Source organism: Eptatretus burgeri, chromosome 1 (assembly GCF_056783735.1).
Source record: "Eptatretus burgeri isolate ZD-2024b chromosome 1, Ebu_testis_v1, whole genome shotgun sequence".
Taxonomy (NCBI): Eukaryota; Metazoa; Chordata; class Myxini; order Myxiniformes; family Myxinidae; genus Eptatretus; species Eptatretus burgeri.
This window is the reverse complement of record NC_140961.1, coordinates 53,226,501-53,254,462: the sequence shown is the minus strand read 5'-3', so window position 1 is coordinate 53,254,462 and position 27,962 is coordinate 53,226,501. Positions and strand designations below refer to the sequence as shown.

The following is a 27,962-nucleotide window of genomic DNA, read 5'->3' as shown; positions in this document are numbered from 1 at the left end:
TTTTGTTTTCCACGACCTTGAAAAATCTATTTTATTTCAATTGAATTGTATACTTGAACACTGTAGAACACAAATAGCATTCTTGGGACTTTCATAACCGTTCCGTTTAGCAGTACTTGGATAAAACATTACGGCATTTTATGTCATCTCGACCAATCAAATTTTCTGCTCACAGACCCCGCCCATGTGTGTGAATTCTCCAGTTGAGAAAGTAACAATTGCATTTGATTTTATTATTTACCTTCTTCAATGTGAAGCAATAACACAGATGATACAAATCCATTCTCGAGAGTGCAAGTTGCTCATTTAAATAATGTACAAAGTGCGTCATTTAAATAATGCACAAAAAAAACCCCCCCAACAAAAACAAAAACTTCACATCACATCATTAAGCAGTAAATGGAGCTGGTAACCTGGGGCACGGTTCACGCCATTTTCCCCACTGGCCAGACGAGTCTTTCTCAATGAAAACACTGTTTCATTATCCATGTTTAACCTTTATTTTTGACAGTCTAATCAGGTGTCCTCGTGCGATTGCAAGTAGATCGGCTTGGCCTGTTTCCACAGGTGCTCCTGAGTCCGGAGCTTCCTTGCCGACGCACCAGCAAGCCCCATAGGAGGGACGTTCATCTGGAATATAAATGCCGGCCCAAGACTAAAAGTCAGAAACATATTGCTGCCACCTGCAGGTATTACAATGTTCATCTTTGTTTTCATAGTGTTTGCACATTACCATCCTCAAAACCCATGTAATCCTAAAAGCCAAACAGGCAAATGTGCAGCCAGTACAGGACAGGCCTGCAAACTAGGATGCTGTGAAGCTGGTGAACCAATGGTAAATGAGGGGGGGGGGAGGGTGAATCTACATACACAAAGGATGGGAGACCGGGATGATAAGTGTAAAGTGATGGGTATATATATATATATATATATATATATATATATATATATATATATATATATATATATATATATATATATATATTTTTAACAGATTGTGCATGCATGAAATGTTCGTAATCGTAGGTCGAACGGCTGGATCAGTGTGGGACATTGCTGCCTAAACAAAACGAGTATTTACTCGGTTAATTCCAGTTTTGAGGCAATAATTGACTTTCGAAATGACGTATGAATGCTCAGAGGCTTTTCGCGCAATTCGCTGTGTGTATGTGTTTACACTCATTCGGCTCGGCTCGCATGGCACTTTAGTGTGAAATCGGGAATTTAAATCGTCTTTTAAACAATTTTCAGAATCTAGACGAATGAGTGGCAATTTCAAAGTGGTTAACCTTAATTGTTCTGTTCTTGAATGAAAATCAGACTCGTGGAAATATAGGAATATGAGAAATATCTGTGGATGAGACCGAGGTTAGGGGTAGGGGTTGATGGGTGTTGATTTCCCATCATTTTCGGTTGATACAATTAATTAGCGGCCTCAGTGAATATACAGAAATGCACACTGCTTCTCCTTTCAGCAATAGATGCAAAAATCTCGTATAAATTATCTTGTGTCCCCAGAACCAAACAAACTATATGGTGTTTGGTGTTCGGAGTGATACGGACCCCTCAAAAAATTTATGGGATTTGTACCTGCAACAGTTTGGTGTTAGGAGTGATACGGACCCCTCAAAAAATTTACGGGATTCGAACCCGCAACAATTTGGTATCTAGAACGGGATTTGAGCCAGGGGTGTGCTTCGCAACCCCCCTCCCCCCTCCCACATCCCGAAATCAAGAGCAGGATTCAAATTTAATCTCCTTGTCGGTATGGACCATGGCGGACCAAGACGAGCTGGTTCAGGTGGGTTTTGAAATAATGTTAGAGGAATCCATGGCTCAGGACAACACCTTTCAGGGAGATCATTCCCTGCAGCCAAGCTCAGAGATATTGGGGGCAACTGCGACAGCGACAATACTTGGGCACCCCGTGCATCAAATTTCCCTCACAGAGGCCCTTGCGATACCTATCGGATAGGTTCCGCCAAAGCCGTTGGACATGAACCGGTTGATGGAGATGATTAAACAAATGATGGAGCACATGGACCTTGGGCGAAACCAACAGAAGAGTGATATGAAAAAAATTACCCCCGTGTGGGGGTGACGGTCATCTCTATAATACCACAAGTTCTCAATGTTCAGTTATGACCGAAGACTCCTGCGCATCTCGACTGTGCAGTTTGGTTAAAGATGACTCGGCATTTTGGTGCGCGCGCACGAAATTATATTTTGAAAATAAATGCCGACGTTTACATTTGGGGTTTTGAAACTTTTGCACCTTCGGTGGAAAATGTATAAATATACAAGGTCAGCTGCTATGCAATGAAAAATGGAGCTCCGTGGGGCTATGCGGATACCATTGGGCTAACCAAATACCGAAACCCCTGCCAGATTCGACAAACCCCCTTGGAGAAGATGTAACTTGAAACCGGCGACCCCCTAAAAACTCGTTTTTTGTCACGTCCATGTGTCACGCCCACAATGGGCGCACCTCGCCCATTCTCCGGAAAACACAACCAGATGATGATATGAACCTCCCACCCAAATTTTATCAGGATCGGATCAAAACCCACGGAGCTATGCTCGGGACAGACAGACAGACAGACAGACAGACACCCATAACGAATATAGTGGTCACTTACTGACTCGTGAACCAACAATCGGTGCCGGTAAAGTAGTACTGCAGTAGTTAAATATTAGTGTACCAATAACTCCTGGCTTTAACTTATGGTCACTGGACCATGTGGAAGTTATCCTAAGCGTGGAAGTTATCGTAAGTCAAAATGTCAGTTTAATATGTTGGGGGTGGATTGAAACATTATTGAGTAAACGACAGCCAAAGCCAAAAGCTGATTCAATGCAACGAATCATGGTTGGGTGGTTGGTGGGGCGTGGGTGGTTAGGTGGTGGTGGGGCGTGGGTGGTTGGGTGGTTGGTGGGCGTGGGTGGTTGGTGGGGCGTGGGTGGTTGGTGGGGCGTGGGTGGTTGGGTGGTTGGTGGGGCGTGGGTGGTTGGGTGGTTGGTGGGGCGTGGGTGGTTGGGTGGTGGTGGGGCGTGGGTGGTTGGGTGGTGGTGGGGCGTGGGTGGTTGGGTGGTGGTGGGGCGTGGGTGGTTGGGTGGTTGGTGGGGCGTGGGTGGTTGGTGGGGCGTGGGTGGTTGGTTGGTGGGGCGTGGGTGGTTGGGTGGGGGTGGGGCGTGGGGGGTTGGGGGGTGGTGGGGCGTGGGTGGTTGGGTGGTGGTGGGGCGTGGGTGGACGGGTGGTTGGTGGGGCGCGGGTGGTTGGTGGGGCGTGCGTGGTTGGGTGGTTGGTGGGCGTGGGTGGTTGGGTGGTGGTGGGGCGTGGGTGGTTGGGTGGTGGTGGGGCGTGGGTGGTTGGGTGGTTGGTGGGGCGTGGGTGGTTGGGTGGTTGGTGAGCGTGCGTGGTTGGGTGGTTGGTGGGGCGTGCGTGGTTGGGTGGTGGTGGGGCGTGCGTGGTTGGGTGGTTGGTGGGGCGTGCGTGGTTGGGTGGTTGGTGGGGCGTGGGTGGTTGGGTGGTTGGTGGGGCGTGGGTGGTTGCTTATCATATATCGATATTTAAAATCAGGTTTATTTCCTGAACAGTGTGATTTAAATTAAAAAAAGACAATAAACGGACAAACCCGACTGAAAGAAGGAAGCCTTGTCACGCACTGACCTTATACAGCACTTTTGTAACGATCAAGCATCAGGAGCACCAAACTCATTCAATGAACCGCATCTTCCTGTTCTTGGAAGCAGATTCGCCACATTTCAAAAGTGACGTCACATTGAAATGCTGTACACTGTACATCAAATATTTCTCACGACGGTGCGTCGGGCACATTAGTTTAGTGTTTACGTAAATGAACAACAAATCGATCAAAGAAAACACACTTATGAATCGTATTCGTAAAAATAATCTCTTTTTTTTTTACTGTAATCTATTTTCGTACAACACTAGAATCACGGGTGTGTTACGTAATATCAATCAGCTTGCCAAGCCGGATGTTCCTTAACCATTTCCTTGGAACCCTCGCTTTGAGTGGGAGCAAAATGATTACGGGAGGGTTCTTGGCGAGCGCTGCAAGCTGTTTGTTGATGGAACACATGACACACACCCCAGGGGTTGTATTACATCATCAATTAACAAAACGAGAAGGTGACTCGGAATTGGAGAGCCCTCCTAAACACGTCCGGTATAAGATTTAATATTTTAATACCACCCCAAACGACTGTTGCGAGTTATTCTGTTTCTTCACCCATTTCCTAGTTGGTGCGCTGTTTAGCGGCCATGGTAGTGTGGGTGGTGATAGTGCTTTTTCGCGGGTTGTTTGTTTTTTGTTAAAAATCCGCCGTTTTCTTCTCTTCTACCTCATCCTAGTCCGACAAAATATTTTTACATCGTTTGTTGATTGCGTTTATCACCGAAATACAAGTTGACAGTTGCAGTTATTTTGATATGACGGAGGTGAAGCGGAACGTGGATATAGCGTCAAGTTAAACATCCATCCGTAGCGGTTAGTTATAGGGCACGTTAAGGTTGCGCTGTTTGGTTAACCCTTCCTATCATTGGAGGGAAAAAAATAAAAAATGACGACTGCGCAAGAACTGAAAGAGCAGGGAAACAGATTCTTCTCGGGAAGGAAGTATGATGATGCCGTCCAATGCTACAGCAAGGCCATCGTGAGTTGTGTTAATTAGAGATTAATTGGACTCGACACACGCATGTGTCTACGTAATATATATATATATATATATATATATATATATATATATATATATATATATATATATATATATATATATATATATATATATATATATATATATATATATATATATATATATATACATGTATCTCGAGTTGTCACCACCCACCCAACCACCCATGCCCCACCAACCACGCCACCACCCACCCAACCCCCCACGCCCCACCAACCACCCCACCACCCACGCCCCACCAACCACGCCCCCTCCCCCCCCACCCCCCCCGCCCCACCAACCACCCACGCCCCACCAAGCAAGCTCGCGCCACCAACCACCCACGCCCCACCAACCACCCACGCCCCACCAAGCAACCACGCCCCACCAACCACCCACGCCCACCCAACCACCCGCGCCCACCAAGCCACCACCTGCGCCCCACCAAGCCACCACCCGCGCCCCACCAAGCCACCACCCGCGCCCCACCAAGCCACCACCCGCGCCCCACCAAGCCACCACCCGCGCCCCACCAAGCAACCACCCGCGCCCCACCAAGCAACCACCCACCCACGCCCCACCAAGCAACCACCCACGCCCCACCAAGCAACCACCCACGCCCCACCAAGTAACCACCCATGCCCCACCAACCACCCAACCACCCATGCCCCATCAGACACGCCCAACCACCCACCCAACCACCCACGTCCAACCACCCACGTCCAACCACCCACGTCCAACCACCCAACCACCCATGTCCCACCAACCACCCAACCACCCACGTCCCACCAACCACCCAACCACCCACGTCCCACCAACCACCCACGCTCCCCAACCAACCAACCACCCACACCCCACCCAACCACCCACGCCCCACCACCCACACCACCCACACCCAACCATCCACCCACGCACCCACCCAACCACCCACCCACCCACCCACCCAACCACTCACCCACCCACCCAACCACTCACCCACCCACCCAACCACTCACCCACCCACCCAACCACTCACCCACCCACCCACGCCCCACCCACGCCCCACCCACGCCCCACCACCCACCTCCACCACCCACCACCCACCACCCACCACCCACCACCCACTACCCACCACCCACCACCCACCACCCACCACCCACACCCCACCATCCACCCCACCACCCACACCCAACCACCCACCCAACCACCCACCCAACCACGCCCCAACCACGCCCCACCCACGCCCCACCCACGCCCCACCCACGCCCCACCCACGCCCCACCCACGCCCCACCACCCACACCCACCTCCCCCCACCCACCCCCCACCTCCCCAACACCCCACCAACCACCCACCCACCCACCCACCCAACCACCCACTCACCCCCCCAACCACCCACACCCCCACGCCCCACCACCCAACCACCCACACCCCCACACCCCACCAACCACCCACAACCCACGCCCCACCACCCAACCACCCACACTCCCACGCCCCACCACCCAACCACCCACACTCCCACGCCCCACCACCCAACCACCCACACTCCCACGCCCCACCACCCAACCACCCACACTCCCACGCCCCACCACCCAACCACCCACACTCCCACGCCCCACCACCCAACCACCCACACCCCCACACCCCACCAACCACCCACAACCCACGCCCCACCACCCACCCACGCCCCACCACCCACCCAACCACCCACACCCCCACGCCCCACCACCCAACCACCCACACCCCCACACCCCACCAACCACCCACAACCCACGCCCCACCACCCACCCACGCTCCACCACCCACCCAACCACCCAACCACCCACACGCCGTCGCACCTCTCGGTCTTCCAAGCCTCTGGCGTCGCGACATACTTCACAGTGTCCTGACAGGTTTAGGATATGTGTATGGATTTGTACCCAAATGTTTTTGAAGTAAACATCACAAAACGTGTTGAATGTACTGTATGTGGGCCCCCTTCTTGCCACACTCGAACACTTCATGGCTGACAGCGTTTTGCCCTCCGGTATCTAGAATCGGCGAACGAACTACCTTTTATTTTTTTTAATTATTCATTTAAAAAAAATATTTGAACCTCAAAATCTTTCTGAGCTTTGCTCGATTTAACGTATCATCTATTTATCACTTCAATCGATGAATGGCTGATAGGTTAATCAAACGGTCGCCGTGGCGCCATCCCCCCCCCCCACCCCCTTCCTGAAGTCAGGTCATGAGGAGCACAAGTTAAGTAAACAGCTCGGTCCTTATGTTTCATGAAGAGTTTGGTGTGCATGTTTGCCATCAGTTTCTGAAAACATTTTAAAAATAAATTTCCTCAATTTGAGACAAAATTACCCTTTTCAGCCTCTTGTAGGGGGTGGATCTGCATGGGGAGCACAACTCCATGAGACCTTGCTGTCCTGATGCATCATCCCAACTTTGGTCCATATCGGTGATGTTTGTGAGGAGAAGACGTTTCAGTCAAATCTTAACATACATACAGACAGACGGACTGACACCAGGAACCACTCGATGAGCTTATTTCGGAGAAATAACCTAAAAATAGAGCAAATGTATTTCTCACACTGTAAATATAAAAGAAATGAAACAAAAATCATGGAACTATGAAGTTGTATATGTAGATTCAAAATTTATTACGACGTAAATCACAGTTTGATAGGATATATATTGTTACAAATCTGGAAAGCATGCGCACTCAACATTCAGGTCCCAAAGTTAGTTATGCCGGTAAGTACTTGGGAGACAGGTCCCTTCCTTTTGTCCAGTGGGAGAGTCGAATATGTGCGTTGTGATGTTTTTTTTTTATAGTTAGGTTATTACATCTCACCACCTGCCCATTACGCAATAGTGGCTTCACCACCATCCACCTTCCTCAAACACTCGTGGAGGGGAGGCGCGGCTTTCTCCGGGCATGGCCGAAGTCCTGCCCAGGAAGGCTGTGCCCGTAGGATCTTGGCCAATTAGAGGCGAACAGTGAGGTGTGCTGACCAAGGCTCCTCCCCAATGAGGGAGTTCCATAAATTCCAGAGACTCTCTGAGGCGTTGTTGGTGGGTTGCGAGAGAGTTCACAGGAGGTCTAGGTTGCTGTACGAAGGTTTTTTTTTTTTAGCTGTCACGAGGGTTGAGCAGAGGGCCATCGAGGCAGCGAACGTGTCTCTACTGGCTCTCTACAAGGCAGGACAGAGCGACCCTGACTCCCCCTCCGTGAACTCAGATTATTTGCCACCTGAACTCCACCACGAACCTCGAGTCCCCCATGTGCGACTGGGGATCGGACCAACGACCTTTATCAGGTTCCGCATCGTGGAGAACACCCTCCCTCCGACGGTCAGGTACCCACCGAATTCTGAACCTCAGCTTGTCTCTCTCCACGGCTGCGAGGGTCCAATAAAGACTGGGTTTTCTTTTCATTCATGTGTGTGTCTGAGTGTGTTGGGCCCGTCTTGTAAGTAGAACTGAATAAGTGTTTTTGGATCATTGTAAATACTTCTTGCATATTCGCTTTAAGTCTCGCCTCTCTTGTCTTTTATTTACTGTAAATAAATTTATTAGAAATGTTCCCAGTTTGTGTTCGTCCTTTCTTTATTTGATCCAGCATGGTCCGTGTCTGAGTTCAGACGGGGTTTCATTCCCAATAATCCGTTAATCCTAGCCGGCACGTCTGGCAGTTTCCGCTTGGCTGCAACCGAGCCGGGGTTGGTAATCGGGAATTGGAACTCTACCGCAGCCGGTAGAGTGACCCGGTTCGAGAAAGACGTGCCGAGGGCGTGAATCCCCGGTAGCCAACACTGCATGGTTGCTTAGGTACTTTGGCTCTTGACAAATAACCCTACGCCACGCGGTCGAGATATTGGCGGTTCACGGTCGATTAATCGACCCGCCGGCTTCGGAGTTTTCTGGAGCAACGGCCTATAATTCTGGGGAGACCAGTGGGAGACGGCGTAAACTTCCCCACCTTGCGGTCGTTCTCGCCACCGACCCCCGGCCCACAACAATATATATGTAATGACGATGACGTAGTCAATTTTCATTGGTTAATTTGCTATACTTTGTCACATACAATTTTTGACGTGATAACGGAGAAGTGGGATCCCATCCGATCCACTTTATACAGGCCAACAGCACGAGCCTGATCCAGGGAAACCAAACTCCATTGCATGTTTAAAAAAAAAAAATCATGTTTACTACGATGTCCTGCTGATCTTATACCGTTTGTCTGGTTAGAACAAGCTTTTTAAAATTGGTTTGTGCTCAAAAACGACACACCATACTTTTATAAATTTTAAATGTCACATGTTAAAATTTCACTCATTCAATCACCATTAATACAAAATCTTTTGATGGGGGGTTTGGGAGGTGAGGATAAATTTATCCCCTCCCCTTCCCCTCTCGAAGATGGCAATTTCAAGTGCACTACCAGGGATAAAGAAATAAAAAAATAACCAGGGAAATCCTCCCCGTTCCCCACATCAAATCGCACCATGTATACAAACCAGTTTATTTAAGCATGGTAGTACAGTGGCAGTTTTATTATACACCATTTTATTATTAATTAATATCATGCAGGTGAGCTGTCTCCACGTTGTTCAACCCCTGAGAGACCCTTTTAAAAAAAGCTCGGTTTATTCGGCTTACCTTGGTCGCGTTATTTTGATACAAAACCCGACCATAATGATTTTGCTACCTGTTCGTGTTGTTCAATCTATGGTAGTTTTGTGCATCATTATTATTTCCTTCCTTTTCTCCGTATCTTTTTGTGAGTTTTCAAATCCATTACACAAGCAAGATGTGCATGGGTACTGTTCTGGATAATGGATGACACGAGATTGTTGTGCACTGCCTGCTTGGAGTCCTGTAGGGAAGAGTGGGGAAAGAACGGCCGATGGAACATGGTTCTATAGACAGGAGAAGTGTCGAACAAAGGAGTTGAGATGTGCAGTCGGTCTGGATTTTGGTATTTTAACCAGGATGGGGTTACTGGAAGAACACATGCATTCTTAATTTGTTGGTGAAGATCATTGGATTGAGGGAACAGATGAAGTGGGATGAAGTGGGAAGTGGGATTGAGGGACCAGGACCGTTTTATCCAATGAGCAAAAGGGTCAGTTGCCCAGAGCCCACTGCCATCAGGGCAGGCCCGTCGCTAGGGGGGGGGGGGCATTTGGGTGCAATGCTCCCCCCCATGGCGCATCTGGTGCCCCCCCCACTTGTACGCCACCCATTTATGCCCTGTTGTACTCTGTGAACAACTTAGTGTTTAAGGACGAGCGCCCACTGTGAACTTGCTGTTTAAGAGTTCACCTGTGTGAACTAAAACCCTTATAGATATCGTGGATCATTTAGTTTTAAGGAATAGCCAATCAGCGTATTCGATATGGAGACCCCATTGAGTAGGTTAGCTGATTGGTTGTAAGTTAGGTATAAATGTAATATTGTCACAATATGATAATATGATGAAGGAAAAGACATAAATTTACATTATTAAAGATGAAGTGCACGTGCACCACGTGACCTTCACAACCCGTCAACCCTCCATCTTACAAAAGTAATTTTATAATAAAAATTAAAAATATGTGTGTTTGCAATCGTGTTTACATTTGAAATTATGCAGATAAAACCTGTTTTTGATGGATGGATCATTTAATAAATAAAACCGTCAACCGTCAAATGTCGCGAGTCGCGAGATTAGTGACGAGAGTCGCGAGATTAGTAACGCGAGTCACGAGGGACGAATCACAGAGCGCGAGCTTGCAGCAGGAGAAAAAGACGTGGATGATGGATATACGAAAATGGCTCAGAAAAGGAAAAAATGCAACCGCCGAAAATGAAGAAGATGATGAAAGACATGTTGTGGGAGGAGGTGGAGGAGGAGGAGGGGGAGGGGGAGGAGGAGGAGGAGGAGGAGGAGACGATCATGTCGATGAAATACCGACAGAAGCTGGCCAACCTGGCCAAGCCAGCAACGTCAGCCCTGCGGCTGGAGCCCCAGCGCAGACAGCCGAGTTTCCATGCTCGGCGGTGGCCTCGGGGTCGGGTGTGACTGTCAAGCCGCTTCCCGGTGATCTTGGAAGTGAGAGACCTAATTGAGTTGTTCTACAGCGGTACCCTGGCCATCTGTTGCAGAACAAGAGCCGCTCATTTGTGTCCTCGTGGTACCAGACTAATGAATGGTTGGAATACAGTGTGCAGACAGATGCAGCATTCCGCTATCCATGTAGGAAGTTTAACACCGCACGTGGCCCAGTGGACTCTACTTTCACAGTGCGAGGCTACCGGAATTGGAAACGTATCGTTGAGAAAGGCAGGGGTTTCACAAACACGCAACTTCAAAGGAACATTTAACTTGTGTTTTGAGGTGGAAGGAGAATGAGAGGCGCATCGATTGTGGTAAGGAGATTTCCACACTCCTCAATGCTGACCAGCTAAATAGAAACCGGTACTATGTGTCTGCTTTTATAGATGTTGTGGGATTTCTCGCCGAAAATCAGATACCTTTTTGAGGGAGCCTTGATAATTTTGAGGATATGTCAGATGTGCACAGTGGGCTCTTCCTCTCGCTTTTAAACTGCACACTCAAAAAAATACACCGAGCTAGCCGAAATAATAAAGCATATCCCACGAAACGCAAGCTATACTAGTCCAGAAATGCAGAATGAACTGATCTGCACATGGAGTAATGTTGTGACGGATGCCATCATGGAAGAAGTAGGCACATCGTGGTTTACCATCAAGGTGGATGGGACGAGGGACCCCACTGAATGTGAGAACATATCAATCATCATTCGCTTTGTATCGGCATCAAATGAAGCATAGACAAATGAGCGTCTACTCACAATAGCTCCAGCCGACGCTGGAGATGCAAAAACATTGACAGACCTAATAATTGCAGAGCTTACAAAAACAGGACTTGACGCGTCAAAAATATTAAGTCAGGTGTACGACGGGGCTTCGGTAATGGCTGGGAAGCACGGTGGGGTGCAAAAGTTGTTGCAAGAGATATTGGAAAGAGAAATCCCCTATGTGCACTGCTTAAATCACCAACTCCATCTGGTAGTTATCCACATACTGGCAGCAGAGAAAGCTGTGACTGATTTCCTCGAGGTTTGTTGTTGCCTGTACAAATTCTTCAGAAAGCCCACTGTTGCTGCACAGTATAAAGGTGAGCGGTTAAAACGACTTCTTGATCAAAGGTGGACGGGACATTTAGCCACCGTGTCTGTGATCATAGGATCTTTTAAGGATATCACATCCTTACTGTCGGAGATTGATGCAGAGCGCGCCTACGGTGCAGAGATGAGGATGGAGGCTATTGGGCTTTTGCGGGAAGTCTCTGGGCCTGCCTTCATGTTCATTGCTATCTTTGTACAAAAACTGCTGATGTTGTTAGATGGCCCTGACAGACTCTTGCAGGCAGAGGACATGGACTTGCTAACGGGGTTGTAACTGGTGGCGAGTGCTTCAGAGTGCGTGAAGAAACTCCGCTCTGAGGATGAGTTCACTGATCTGTGGAACAAGGCCAACGATGCTCACACTTCTACACCTGCACCACCAAAACGGACATGCACAATCCATAAGAACTTGGAACAGTTTGTAGTTTTGGAGACGACAGGACAAAACAACGACAATGACAAGACGGAACTGCAGAGGGTTTTTTACAGCGCAATTGACACTGTGCTTGGAGAGATCGCTCAGCGCTTCAGTTTAGCACAACACACAACTCGCCCGTTCACTCGCTGCCTTGAATCCTGAAAATGGCACGTTTTTGGATCCCCACTTGCTCCAGCACATCATGACATTAACAAAGTCAACCATCAGTGAAACAGAGTGTGTGGTTGCAAAGCAGTTTATTCGCTCACAGACAGAAAAGCAGCCAAACGAGAGATTGACAACACAAAAACTCCTCTCAACATACCACAAAATGCTGGAAGCCATGCCAAGTGTAGTGACTGCTATGAGACTTGGACTAACACTTGGTGCGTCCACTGCCATGTGTGAAAACTCATTCTCAACATCGAGGAATGTCTTCACTGACCATCGACGGTCCATGCGCCATGCACGCAAGGCACAACTGGTACAGCTGGCCTTCAAGAGAGAGACCTCACACGTAAATGCCTGAATGAATGGAAAGAGAAGGTCCTCAGAAGATTCCACACCGAGACACGTCGTCTGCAGCTCTTCTGACAGTGAGTGCAGCGGTATAAAAACTATACGAGGAGTTCAGATTGTGTGTGTGTGACTGCTGGTGATGCATGTGTGGTTGTGGTTGCAGTGTGGTTGTGGTCAGCACCCGCCATGGTCGGCTGCTTTGTACTTCTGATGTTTAAGTTAAATGTTGTGTTTGGTGCTTTGCATATCCCATATCTAGTGCTTTGTGCATAACCTTACCCCTGTGTAATTGACTGCTTTAAATGCGGACCTTGTGGTATCTTCAGGCTGGTCGTATTTGCTGTTGATAGTTTAACGTGATGATCGCAGGTCATAGCCGACTGTATCTTATTTCAAAGTGCACTGATTCCGGTGCCAACCTCCCCCGTTTAGTCATTGTATCTCTGGTATATTAATTTTCTAATGCCAATTCTTCACTACACCTTGTATAAGTGCACCTGAATTGATGCCAATTGTTTAATCATTGAAAATTTGCATTGTGAATGTGCCAGTTTGTTGCGGCTCTCCTGCATTCGAATAATTTTATGCCAAAAACATCGGAACATATTAAATCTAGCTGAGATCAATTTGGTTAGTATGCGACAGCAACCTCAGTATAGATGTCAATGCTGCATGAATACAATAGTATACTGGGTTATCAAAAATATTAAATATAATAATTGTGCCTCCCCCCATCCAGTTCATATGCCCCCCTTAATACTGAGCCTTGGCTGCGGGCCTGCATCAGGGGTCTACCGTGTGAGAGAGCGCTACTTGGTCAGGGGTGTGAGTAGAAGTATCGAACACATGTATCTTTTGTTGGATGTCAGTGGCTGAAGGAGGGAGCACTCCTTCTCAAAATTAAAGCACATGCAGTCAGTGACGTTGTACAATGCAACAACAGCACCTTTATGCTTTGACGTCAATGTCAGTTGAGAATGCCATTTTGAAGCTGATCAACATTGATGAGTTAGCAAGACTAAAAGCCCCAAACAAGTTGAGTACGTATATTGATACATAATAATATATGAATTTATAATCATAATAAAAATATATTTTTTATTTCTCTCGTTTTTTTTTTTTGGTCCTGATAAAATATGAAGTATATAATAATAATAAACTATTCCAAAAATCCCTTTTTTATTTCTTTAATATATTTTTTGTCATGGAGCGGTTATCCCTGTGCCCCCCCCCCACCAATCCCCATTCTTGGCACTATGATGTGCAGCACGATGCTTCTTACCACTGGGCATCAAATCTCTCTGCCTTGAGATTGTAAGTACTATGTTCCCAAAATCTATCTCCATCTATGCACGTTCATTTTCTGAGGATTCAGCACGTGTGAGCAAGTGCGACTGTCAATAACCCATAAACTAGAGCGAAGTTGATGGCGTGTCATCGTAATTGATAATGCACATTGCAGTAATTAAACCTCCCCTTATTGGATAGGCGGAGGCCTATACCTGTTGGGTTTGTTTCTATAACTGGTGCCACCAGTTTTTAACGGTACCTCAGAGTTTCTTCGATCCCGAGGAATAATAAACCACCATTTAGGTTTTTATTCCCTTCACATTCTGAAAAAAAAAAGGGAGATATTGTAATCGGCTCTGTCCGTTCATCATGCTGTCCTCCTAAACATTTGTGCAGAAATTCATCAAACTAGGTAGGTATGATCACCACATGGCAAGAAGGTGCAAGAGCAGTTTTGGCCCCACCCCTTGGAGCAAGCAGGGTCAAATACCAAAAAAATGCAATTACGGGCATACTTTGAATTGAAACTTTGTGTACGCAATCAACATTGGGAGACGCATGAAATATGTAATGATATATAATATATATGTGTGTTTTTTGATTTGATACCTGGGTTCATGCCCCAGTGGCTGGGGACTTGGGGTCACAACTGGGAATTATTAAAAAGCTCAATTTGATATTGGGTAAATCCTGGTGGAACTTTATGCCATCTTTCAACGTTGTTTTTGGTGGGAAGTGTGGGGATTTGCGATGGTGTGCCATTGACTTTGCTTTAGTTTTATGGGGGGTTTGTTTTTTTCTGTCAACGTCTGAGCTGTATCTCGGAGCCGGCTGGAACTTTCCAAATGAAAATTTTCATCAATAATGGGAATAAAAAGTAAGCGGGTTGACCTGTTTTTTGACCTTGACCTAATTTTTAACGTCATCACCCAATTATAGACTATTTTAATTTTTCACCATAACTCGACAAAGGTTTATCTGATAGGAACAAAATTGACCTCTTTTGATAGCTTTGAATAAGGCATATTTCTGCTTGCTTTGCATCATATCCCTCTGAGTTAAAGGTCAAGTTCAAATGGCAGTCAAAAAATTATTTATTTATTTTTGGCCATTGCTCAATTTTGCCAATGTCGAATCTTGGACTGCTTTGCCTTCCAAGATGTTCTTGTATCATGATTGGTGATTGTGTACCTGCACTGAAGTTGTGCACCTGATGTTTGTTTCATGTCTTTGGCCTCCTTTTTTGGGATTTTGACCTAATTAACAAAAAAAAAGCCTTTTTGATCATAACTTCAATAATTTTCCTCCGATTTTCATGACTCTGAGTCTTATGGATAGATTGTAGATGGGGACACGTTTTCTTAATTTACACTTTATCCCTAAAAAAAAGGCCTAAATGTTGAAAGTCAAGGTCATATAGTGGTCTGAAAGTAATATGGCACTTATTGGATCAGGGCACCGGCGGCAGAGGGCTCATTCTTAGTGATCACTTTGTGGTCGCAGATATCTAGTTTGTTGTTTGTCATCTCCCCAACCGCATTGTCATGTAAAGATGTAATGGAATTTTGAATAATATTTGCTGTCCTATGTCTATGAAGGTATGGTTGCATTTTCTTTCTTTTTCTTGGTTAAGGGATTACCTTATTTTCAAGCAAATAAGCCATCCCCCTGGTATACCCTGCACCTTAGGAAAAAGTGCTCTGGGAAAATTTCAGGCATGTATGACCCACATATGGGTATACCCCACAAGCCATCTTTCCTTTCCACATGACCGGGAGATATGTGATCTCCATATTTCCAGCAGCCAACGTGGCTTCATTGTCAAGGACCAGCAAACTGCTCTTTTCAAATGCAATTGCGGTAAATAACCAATTGACATTAAAATGAATATCTTGAGAAATGGTTGGTGCAATAATTAATGTTAACTGTACCAAAGGGTCCGGAGATTTATTTATTGGCTGCTCTTAGAGCACCCTTATTCTGGACATTTCCATCTGTCTGTCTGGCCGCGAAGCTTTGGTCAAGCCTAGGGGCTAAACCACTCAACCGATTCCAATGAAATTTGGTAGGTAGGACCAATATTTCTGGGAATCATGTGCTTTTGAATATGGGACCCTGGGCCCTAGCAACGGCCCTTTAAAGTGGTAAAAAAATCGAAAAAAATAAATAAATAAATAACTCGAAAAATCGAAGCTTAGAGTTCTGTGCGCAATCTATCTAGCTCCCTTCATGCCATTTTGCAGCCCTAACAAAAAATATTTGTAGGAGATAGGTCCTGGGCGAGTACATGTCGATCATTTCAGAAACGGTTAATTGTGAATACCTTTAAGAGAAAGAGTCTGATTTTGATGAAATTTGAGTGAAATGTGTACAATGTGGCTCGCATGTACACAAAAATGAACGGTTGCTATGCACACATCCGTTGCTTAGCAACAGCTAAAATACTTTATCGTACATCGTACACTTATTGTGGACTGTACAAAAAAAATCAATACCTCTGAGGGACCTGTTTTTTTGTGCCCAAGGAGAATGTCTTACAGCATCATATAAAAAAATAAAATCTTTAGCGAATAGATAAATGGAATTACCAGGGCTACCATTTGTTAGAGTCTCTTTGGAAACATGCCTGAAATTTCACAAGGCGGGTTTCTGGGCGCAAACTAAGAGGGCTGTGATAATCATATTTATTGTGCTAAATTGATTGATAGCATGTACATGAATATCGGCTAGCCGCGTCAGCCAGCTTTCCATCTAGAGCGAGCAGCTATGTCGCCTACCGGCTTGTTTATTTATTTCTTCAATATATGCGTTATAGCAATATAATTTTTCATATCGATAAACCGGTATTGAAATTCTGAATATACCGGTACACCGAAAAAAAATCGATATGGAAAAAACAAAACAAAACCGGTATATCACCAACAAATTGAAGAAAGTTGTTTACAATGTTTAAATACCGTACATGATTTAAAAACCTTTGATGCACTCGGTGTCTCAGCTAAACATTTAACAGGAACAGTGAAACGTATGACGTCAAGACGTAACAGGAAGAAAGTACAGTGGGTTTTAACTTTTAACCCTCAGCTTCCAAGCACCCGTACAAACAATCATGTTTTTCTTTGCCCTCGTGGCTGGTATTAAAGCAATTGTGAATTGGTTATTATTTTATATTAATTGGGTGTGCTTTATGTGATGTATCAGTAGTTTATGATAATGCATGCATACATGGGTGCACCAGCGCATGGTTAAGGGAGTCACGTGACCCGCCCATGTTCCAATGCGGTGCTGTGTTGTGCCCGTGTTTGAATTAAACCTGTTGTTCCCACTTCAGAGTCTTCGTCCCTGTTCATTGAGTATATTACACTTTATAAACCCTGTGCCGAGTCAGTAATCTGCGATGGCGATACCGGAATGGAAGCAATACCAGTATATGATCATACCGGTATGGCGATAGCAATGGATTCTGACCTGTGCCGATTACCAACACTGATCTCGCTTTAAAACAAATCATTTTTAGTACTAGTCCAGCAGCGCAGTCTGATATTTCAGATCAATTGTTCAAATTTGCATAAAAGCACCAAAATTGGTACACATGTAGAATAATGTATTCCGAACAATTCAAGATATAGAGCCACGCGAGATTGTGCCTTGGTCAGCTTCAGCGACCATTTTCCAAAATGGCCACCATTCTACTTTAGCGAAATTGGCTATATGCTCTTATTTTCTTATTGTCTTAGTGGTAGATATAAGGAAAGTGTAAAGTTCAGTAAATTGACCATGAAAAGGTGTATTCAAATATTATGAGCAGGTATTTCCAGTAAAAAAGGCATTATTTGATTTGTAAATTGCTGCTCTCTTGAAACTTTTTGCTGAAAAGTACCCATTATTGCCTGGAGAACAAGAGTCAAATGATATTCATCACATTCAATGGGTTTGGAATCAACAAAATTGCATTATAGATTACATGCTTTACTCTATTTTGAAAAGGGAACTGATAATCGTGGTAATGACAAACTCAGAAAATGTAGTCAAATTATTGCACACTTCACATTGAAGCGGCTACGGTTTACTGTCTACTACCATTCTACCAGGACACATGGAACATGCATACATCAGTCTAGTACAATATGAGTTTCTGAGCTCAAGTGTACTGGCTCTGGATCAAGAAGTCAACACTTTTACAAGCAATGTGACTTTGCATTTGCACATTCTAAGCTTGGCCGATATCTCAGTCTTTGTCTACTGTGTCTGTCTACTGACATTCTCCTTCACAAGCACACAGTCCAGTGCATTGCAGATTAGCCTTCTTGCATTTGCAGCGGTTTCTACAGCCTTTTTTGCAGCCGCACGACACCAGCTCGAAGCAGCTTTTTGAAGCCTCAGGGAGTGTGGTCCAGAGCGGTTCGGAGGACCCATCCTCTGTTTGCCGCCAGCCCCAGCTTGTTGGTGATGGAAGCATGGGTTGAGGGACCAAGACCTGCCTCCAGACATAGCCACCCTGGAAGACTGATCTCTTCACATGCTGTTCCAAAGCATCATAGGTAGTTGGGATGCGCTGGACGGAGTTCCTCTTGGCAAAGAGTTTCTTTCTGGCCTCGTTGACGTCCGTATATAGACTGGTGCGGTCATCGAGGAGCACCACAAACCTTTCAATGCAGTGCATTGTGTCATCCTGGATGTTGACTGGCGTGGTGGTCAGGGTCACAAGAGAATCTGTCAGTTCTGGAAACGAGTTCCATGTGGCCCAGGCAGATTTCTTCCCATGCCCCACGAATGCTGATACCGTGTCACATCCGGTCATGGTGTGGAAGACAGAGAGGGCACGTGCCTTCTGTGGACCGAGGGAGGCAGCTATTTCATGGGCGGGGATGTAGCGGTAGTTCTTGCCCCTCCCAAAGGCAATCCAGAGTTCATCCACGCATGATAGTGCCTGGGCTACCATCACCGCCAAGACGACGACGTCGGTGTCTACGGTTCGAACTTGAATCTGACGGTGGTCATGTTCTGCAGCATGGGCCACATATTGCATGATGCGAGTGCCCGCCTCTTCTTGAGCGCATGCAGCCAGAGAGCTTTCATCTTCCTGCCTTGGAAGGCAGATGACTGCTTCACCATCAGTGACTACCAGCTCCTTTGCCTCGTCATGGAAGGACTGCACCAGCACATCAGACAGGAAGGTGAAGAGCTCCACCTTGTTTGCGTCGACACGTAGGAAACTGCCAGTTTTCTGGTATGGCTGCGGTGCTCACCACGCGCCGTCACACCCCTTTTCCTCGTTTCTCCCTTGTCGCCGTCTTAAAGGAGCCATCTTTGTAGCTATCCCAAGCGAGGTCGAGACGTGAAGCACGATGCTGCTGCCCCTCGACGTATGGGATGAAGACTTGGTGGGCATATTCTTCAAATGTCTTGGCAGTGCCAGGCTTCAACATCTGCATGATGACTGCGCCGTCAAGGACAACAGAAGTGACAGCAGGTGCATCAGACTGAGCTTCAGCAACGCCTTCAAGGCACACCAGCAAGTCACTTTTGCTACCCAGGTGTAGCTTACCTGCATCAGATAACGCGGGAGGGCATGCTTGATTTTCATGACGGAATAACTCGTCCAGGTTCCCATCGCGGTTCTGGCAGCCTATGTAGAGCCTTGCAAATAAGGCCATATCATTCTTCACAGATGCTTCCTTTCTTTTGGGTGCTTTTGGTCTTCTGTCTGTTCCGAAGAGGGGGAGTTTGTTCCTCTTTATAGGTTCGTCAATAGTCTTGGTTCTGTCGATGAGGCATTCCTTTGAGTATGCCTGAAACTGTTATTGTCCAATCTGCTTGGCAGTGCGAACTGTTTCAATCACTGCAGGATTGGCAATCTCCTTGGTGTCTAGGTCCAGCAAATCTGGACTATCCTCCACGAAGGGATTCCCCAGCTCTTCAATGACAGCCACAAGTGATTGTACATCTTTGGCAAATGCTTCCTGTGCACGCAGTGTTTCTTCATGGTGACGTGTCTCCTCATTGGCATTTGGATTGGCACCACCGCAACAAAATACTTCTGAACCTGTCACTGATGCTGTGTGTGAAAATGGATTTTCCCATAAAAATGACCATTTTTCCGCAATACAATGGTTGGAAATGTATTAAATCAACACAAATGACTTTTGTATTGTTTTCTTTTGTAAATGCTCATCACATGGAGTATTTATCACCTCTGAGAAACCTACAAAGAGAATAACAATAACAGATATCCCATGTTGTTAAAGTAGAATGGTGGCCATTTTGGAAAATGGCCGTCAAAGCTGACCGAGGCAAAATCTCGAGTGGCTCCACATCCAGAATTGTTCAGAATACATTAGTCAACATATGTACCAATTTTGGTGCTTTTATGAAAAGTCGAACAATTGGTTTTCTATGCTGCAGTACTATAAAAGTTGAAGTTGGAAGTAAAATAACCGTTCTCATCATGGGGAGTTGGGGGGGGGAAGCCCCGTGTGGGAATACATTGAAAAATTAACGTGTCAATGATGTGTTCGTCATATATGAATATGTAATTGACCATTGGACCATTGCGTATTTTTGGAACCTGCGTAAAAATTTATAAATTATTTCATTAAATAAAAAAAAAATCTGTGTACCGGTATTACCCCACCGGTATATCGAAATCGAAAACAAATTGATATCGGCAGAGCGTACTGTACCAATATGTTAACCAGCATGGTTTCCAGTACCGATGTGACCAGGCACCATGCTCCTCCATTATAAATGTATATATACTCTGCAGGCTGTTGAATTTTATATCATTTAATGAAGACATCCATACCAGAACAAGTCTCTACTGAACAATGTCAGGGGGAGTATTCAGTTCGCAAGTTTCTTTTGGAGTGCTCGCCAAATGCTTAACCACCCGAGAAAGCACACCGTTCGAAACGTTGATGAGCAACGGCTGGCTTGACAAGCACTAGCTAGCTGCTTGGTAACTGAACACAACCCTGCTGTCAGTTCAAGTAAGAGCAAACGTAAAAGTTTCAGAGCCAAATTCAAACTGAAAGTTGATGAAAAAGTTGGCTGATTTCTGGATAAGAAGAGGATGGGAGTGATGACGATATGGATTGCGCAGACCCACACTTGCCAACTCCGAGCAGCGTCAGCTGTTTCACAGTGACACAGAAGTCAAGGACTTTGTGGGCCTTACGGAAGATTATTTATCGATACCTTAATTAGCTTTGGAATGATATCTATATATATATATATATATATATATATATATATATATATATATATATATATATATATATATATATATATATATATATATATATATATATATATATATATATATATATATATATATATATTGTTACGGCCGTGGAAATTCGCAGAACACCATAAAGGTCCTTAGTTCAGTTATGCCGATAAGTTCGTGTTCAGTTAGATTTCCCCACCGTTGTTTAATGGGGATTTATTCGTGCCGACAGGGCTGTGATCTCTGAGTTAGCCTTTATTCTTTTGCTATGGTTATTTTGGACCAACCATGATCACCTTACCACCAACCACCTTTTTACAAGCACCCAACCACACCACCCTCGCGAACACCACCCAATGCCAATCATGCCACCATTACAACAACCACACCCCCAATCACCTTCTCCACACCCACGCTACAACCCTCTCCGCATCCTAACCGTCTCTGCCATGGAGAAAGGAGAAGACGTTCTGATAACGCACGGATTTTTCCTCTTACTTTCCCACGCTTCGGGACGGGGGAGAGGTGAGTGGAGTGAGAAGCGAGAAGCGTTAGGATGATTGCTTCGAAAAACCCCGACCCACGAGGGAAAGCTCCCCCCCCCCCTTCTGGAAGTTTCCCGCAGGAGCTGGAAGGAGGGTGGGGTGAAAGGGGAGGGGCAGAGCATGGGGAATAAAAAGGCACGAGGGACGCAGCATAGAGAGTTGCTGTTGTTGCTGTTGTGCTGCTGCTGCTGCTTGTGTGGAGGAGAATCGCGAGGGGGAGCTGCTGCTGCTGCTGGAGCTGTGTGGAGGTCTGGGCTCATGTCGGAGTCTGGAGCTTGGACCAATTAGTCGGTGGAGGTCTGGGCTCGTGTCGGAGTCGGGAGCTTGGACCAATCAGTCGGTGGAGGTCCGGGCGTCGCGAAGGAGACGTGGGCTGGAGGCGCAGCCCTGCTGTCGCGCGAACCTGCACGTTCGTGTGGGGAGAGCCGGAGAGAGCTCTCCTGCCACGCGGAAGGCCCGAGCTCAACCGCGGCTACGCTAGCTGCCGTGGGGACGGGACGTCGCGACTCGCCCCATCAAGGCACCACGAGGGTGCAGGTAACTTGCAACGGTCACCAAAGCCCCACGTTATAAAGGCCGACGGGCCCAGTCTGACTCCCTTGTCTATGAGGGGGTCTTTCTTGCTTTTCTTTTGAGTGAATGTTGTGGCGCCGAGTCCCATAAGTAAAACCTGCTTAAGTGATTGTAAATAATAACCATAGACGGTTGTAGTGTTTTTACCTTGCTCGTGTCTTCTCCCTTTTCTTCCTTCCCCCCTCCTCCCCATCAATTGCATTACTGTGTACATGTGTAAATAATAAATGTCCTTGTGTGAATGTTAACCCATTCGTCGTGTCCTTTTTCCCAAAATTGAACCGCCGTATTGCATTTCGGAATGGTAGTTGGTTTTTTGAATACCGATAAAAGAATCGGGTCCGGCGAAGTCTAGCGATAATACCCCGCTCGGTTATCCCAGAACGGAACAAACCGCTTAAGCGGTTCGTGTCCAAGCAGGCCTTCGCCGAGGTATGGTCTCTCGGTAGGTTACCCGCGCGAATACTTCAGTATATCGATATTCGACGATTGAACCTGTCGCGCGTGGGTAGAATACGGACCAGGCCGTGGTGGGGTTAAGAACCCACCTGTGACTGGTTTCTGGCGTTGTTCCAGGAATAGGCGACTGAATTGCTCGTCCGGTGGGCGTGCGGCTGCCATTGGCTAAAGCGGTCGTTCGCACGCTGGGCGGGTGGCGAATTCGTAACACTGGTGTTCAGGAGTGTGGGATTCAAATGCATCCCGCCTCTGACCAAATTAACGGGAATCGGTTCAGGGGTGTGTAGAGCGACCCTCGATTCCCATTAAATTGCGGGCTTTTAAATTGTTCCGAGAAGCAAGATGGTGGTTCAAGGCGAACGGGAGCAGGGGGTAAAGAATTTATAGATACAGTAGTAGAATCCATGGCCCAGGACGAAATAACCATGCAGGACATGCCCATTGAGATGCAGGTTGATATTTCCCCCACAAACAGACCCAGAGTCCAAAATGGGGGCAGCGGCGGCGGCTGCGGTTTATGACACTCCCCCCCCCCTCCTCCGTCAAAATCCCTCCCCAGTCCCCGGCGGATCCACTCCTGATGGCGAAGCAACTGCCACAGACCCACCTGACATGGGCCAGCTATTCGTGGTTTTGCTGGCAGAAATGCAACAAATGAAAAACGAAATGAAAACAAATGTGCAACAAATGGGAAACGATATGAAAAACGAAATAAATGAAAATGCGTGCAAGATGAACGGCAAATTGGAGAGTAAAATGGATGCAAATATGCAAACGCTGCGAGAGAAAATGCAGCGCGTGGGGCGATGCCTGCAGGCGGGCAAAATGGTGGCGCCACGTGCTGGAGCGAACGAGCTGAGGGGGAGTGTGGACTGTGTCGGCCCCGTGGTGGAGGACAAACTAATGTGGGAGACGTTTAAGACGAGACTCGTGCAGGCGACAGAGAAAGTGACGGTGACACAGAGGGAAAAATTAAATGGGGTGACTGAGACGTGTATAAGACACGTAAAGACGAAGGAAATAGAATTAACAGAGACAAAGAAGGAAATAGAAGTATTGACAGAGACTCGGGAGGTGGAAACGGTAGAGGAGAGACTACACGATAAAGACTTGGTGAAAAACGAGCACACACACAGAGTTAGTGGAGGACGATGAGGGGGAGCTCGGGGAATGTGTCGTGACCCGGTTCAAGCAGCCGGATAGCCTCCTACAGGAATGGAGGGAGACGTTATGCTCCCTTGAAGCGGATCTCGACCAGGTGTGTCCGGTCGAGCTTTGCGAGGTAGAGGGAGCGAGTGCTGTTGACGGGTGCACGTGGAGCTTGGGGGGTTTGGAGACCCCGGAAGCGCTTGAGGTAGCGCAAATCCCCAGCGTGATTTTCCCGGTATATGTGTTCACGAGTGTGGCGAAATGTGTGCTGAAAAGCGCGCATAGCGTGGGTGAAAGGTTTGGTGTGAAAGGGACCGCGTGTGTGAGTAAAGTTGCATGCGTGGTTGCGAGCGAGCCAAAGTGGGTGCCTCCCAGCACACCGTGTGTAGATGAAACACCGTGTGTGTATGAAGCACAGTGTGTGGAAGAGACCGTGTGCGAGTGAAATGGCGTGCGTAAGTGAAAAGGTGTGTGTGAGTGAAAGGCCGTGTGTCAGTGGAAGACTATGTGCGAGGGAAAAGGCATGCGTGAGTGAACGGCCGTGTGTGAGAGGACCGTGTGTGTGAGGTCGCTGTATGTGAGGGAGATGGCGGTCGGCATGTGGGAACATGCAACCGCATGTCCCGGTGTGAGCACCATATTGAGGTGTGTGAGCATCATGGCACGTGGGAGTTTGTGCGCGAGAGTGCGACGACGACAGAGCCTGACAATGGACAAAGGCCGAGTAGCAGCTGTAGCTGTTTTGGGAACCGCGCCGGGTTTGCACGGCAGCACGCGCGGGGTCCGTGCTGTGCTACGCACGAGGCCGCCACGTGCGCGCCTGCGGGAGTGAAGCCCGGTCCGTAAACGCACGCGGTGGATTAGCAGATCCCGCGGAAGGACAGAAGGTAGGCTGGATGTGGATTTGGACCGGACGGGTTCTCCTCGCGAGCGTGTGTAAAGCTCCGACGAGCAGAGCACATGTGTTCGCGTGGGGAACCCCTCGAAACGCGAGGCTTGTTTTGAATGCGCAGGGTGACGTCGTGGCTGCATGGTCGGAATCCGGCAGGAGGGGAAATCCCTGCCGGATGGTACCGTCCGAGAAGGGACGAGGTGTGCGAAGTGCGAGCAGCTGCCATGATGTCACGGGGAAAGTGCGCAGGTTGCGAGTTGCCGCGCTGGTGGGTGCATATTAAAAAAAAAATAAAGCCTCGCTTCGGCTGGACAGGATTCCCTGGGCATGGGTGGAAGACCCCTTGGCCAGGGCACAGGACACAACTAGTTAGGGGGAAGGGTTAGCTTAGCTACACCGGCTCTGTGGGGCAGAGATAAGTCCTCATGGGGCCCGTGGAATGGAATAGTTTGAGGGATTTTAGTTCAGATTTAGGATGGGAAATGATTTTGAGGATGGTGACAGACTTTGGATGTGTAGAGGGGACGTAGCTTAGCAATGTAGTGTTAAATGGAACGTGCTATATTGTAAGGAACGACGAGGGAGCACGAGGTAGTTAGGGGTGCAGTCAGAGGAATGGCAATGATCAGCGATGGAGTGAGATGGAATGGAAAATGTACTTGATGAGTGAGTGAGGCCAGCGAGCCTGTGTGTATGGAGTGAATGTGGTATGTATGGTGCGATGAGTGATTGGGGGGAGGAGTGACTACCACCCAAGGGACCCCAGGGTCAGTGTAATGTGAGTTAGGGGGTTAGTCAAATTGACAAAATGGAGGTCGTTTTACTGTTGGTGGGAACGTAGGCTCGAAACCCGTTTGGAGGGGTGCAGGAGCCCTGTTGACGGGCTGGGAGCGTGGCTGCGAACGGCGAGTATCGCTTAGTGGGTACCCCGGGCACTGGGCTATTCGGCCGCGGGAGGCCAAGGGTCCAGTGGGGCCCGGGATAGTGTAGTGGGCCCGCATGATGTGGGGCCCGGGGCGCCATTGGCCGCGTGGGCAGTGCATTGGGCACGGGCACCCAGGGAAGGGGCCCGGGGTGCCAGCCTGCCACGTGAGTCTTTCAGGGGAGTCGCCAGGGAGGGCACTCCCCAGTGTTTAAGGAGCTGGTAGGCTCGGAGACAGTTGTAGTGCCCGGGGGTGCCATCGTTGGAGAATCGGCAGAGGGTAGTTCCTGCCAAGGGAGCCATACGTCCCAGCCATGAGACTGTGCGCGGGCACGAGGGAAAACTTGAGGGTGAGGCCCGAAATTTGTGAGGGCACCAACACAGGCGACGGGAATCTGGGTTGATAGAACCAATAGATTAAGCGAGAGGCGCTTTTGGAAAGCCCCGGGGTAGTTAACAGTTAAATGCTTAGGGTAGATAGGAAGTGTACCCTTCCGCACCATCCATCCCTTCGCTCTCGTTGTGGGCCGCTGGACCCACCTTGGGTTGAGATCGCTGAGATCTGAGGAGGCCGTTCTGAGGTTTCATTGGGCCTCAACACAGGACACTAGCTTTCCCTTATTCCCCTCCAGGAAAGGAACGTAGGGGTTGGGAGTAGGCTAGGTGACATGGTAGGTTAGCCAGACAGAGACATAAAAGGGGGTTAGGGAGATGGATTTATAGAGGAACAATAAATAAATTAAATAAAACAAAAAAATAAGTTGGGGCTAAATTTGGATGTTTGCAAACTAAGGGAGTGGGTATGAACAGACAGGCAAAGGCGATAGGTTGGGAGGGAGACAGTAGGGTAGGTCCGAGCCCACCTTCCGAGTGGCCAGCACCACCGCACTCCCTCCACACACTTGCAGGACAAGACAAGAGGTCGGCCAGCTTCATCTGCCGGCTGTTTTGCTACAAGGCCTGTGCCGGTCAATTCATCTGCCAGCTGTTTTACTACAAGGCCTGTGCCGGCTAGTTAATCTGCCAACTGTTTTGCTGCAAGGCCTGTGCCGGTCAGTTCATCTGCCGGCTGTTTTGCTACAACGGCCTTGTTTTGCCATGCCTTGTCTGCCTGCCTTTGCCTTGACCCCATGCCTTGTCTGCCTGCCTTTGCCTTGACCCCATGCCTGCTAGCCCTTCTTTGCATTTTGCCCCGTTTCTGTCCATTACCATGTGCACCAGGATCATCGCGCGTGCTGCAGGGACTGCCCTGTAGGCAGCCGCATCACGGGACTGCATTGGTAGCCCGTGCACCGTGTTTGTTGCATTTGCCCCATCCATCCATCACCATGTGCGCCAGCATCATCGAGCGTTCTGCAGGGACTGCACTGTAGGCTGCCGCACACGGCGACTGCATTTGTGCAGCCCGTGCACCGTTTTGTGTTCACTGCGCTCATTTCAAGGGGGAGCCCTAAGACTGCATTGGGCAGCCGACCACAATCCCTGTTCAAACCTGCATTTGTTTCACGAGCCAGAGACTGCGTGTGAGTAGCCTGGCTCCCTGCTTTTTTTTCCCCCCACAGAGTCCATCAATACTGGGCCACGGTTTAGTGTAAAATTTGTAAGTTAAGGTAAATTGTACATAAGTTGCTTCCCCCTGCATGTGTGTCATAGCGCCGGCAATTTATTTAAGTCATCTGCGTGAGTGGGTTTGTTTAGTTAGTTCCTCAGCCCGTAGGTTATTTATTTTTGGGACACGAATACACTAAATGTCGCACTCAGGGATCCGAAGATAAAACGTACAAGGGGAAACTCACACATGATGGCACACAAAAATGCGACGACTCGGGACGAGTCTGTAAAAAGGGGAGGGGGTAGTGTTACGGCCGTGGAAATTCGCAGAACACGATAAAGGTCCTTAGTTCAGTTATGCCGATAAGTCCGTGTTCAGTTAGATTTCCCCACCGTTGTTTAATGGGGATTTATTCGTGCCGACAGGGCTGTGATCTCTGAGTTAGCCTTTATTCTTTGGTATGGTTATTTTGGACCAACCATGATCACCTCACAACCAACCACCTTTTTACAAGCATCCAACCACACCACCCTCGCGAACACCACCCAACGC

General features: G+C 47.7%; 1 protein-coding gene and 1 long non-coding RNA gene across 3 annotated transcripts in view; one reads left to right on the top strand and one right to left on the bottom strand.

Moving 5' to 3' along the window:
- The window catches only part of LOC147034497 (uncharacterized), a 4,062-nt gene extending 1 nt beyond the window's left edge, over positions 1–4,061 (bottom strand). Inside the window, exons 1-2 of the long non-coding RNA XR_015059008.1 lie at positions 3,671–4,061; positions 1–630 (exon numbers count right to left, since the gene is read on the bottom strand). The exon at positions 1–630 is cut by the window's left edge and continues 1 nt beyond it. This is a non-coding gene — a long non-coding RNA (uncharacterized LOC147034497). The remainder of the gene's footprint in view (positions 631–3,670) is intronic.
- A 360-nt stretch (positions 4,062–4,421) lies between these two features.
- STUB1 (STIP1 homology and U-box containing protein 1) overlaps positions 4,422–27,962 on the top strand; it is a 102,425-nt gene continuing 78,884 nt past the window's right edge. The window contains exon 1 of one of the 2 annotated variants that reach the window (XM_085884294.1): positions 4,422–4,677. In XM_085884294.1, the coding sequence (XP_085740420.1) occupies positions 4,585–4,677 (93 nt within the window). In that variant the 5' untranslated portion in view covers positions 4,422–4,584. The remainder of the gene's footprint in view (positions 4,678–27,962) is intronic. The other variant, XM_085884284.1, reaches the window with a different exon arrangement.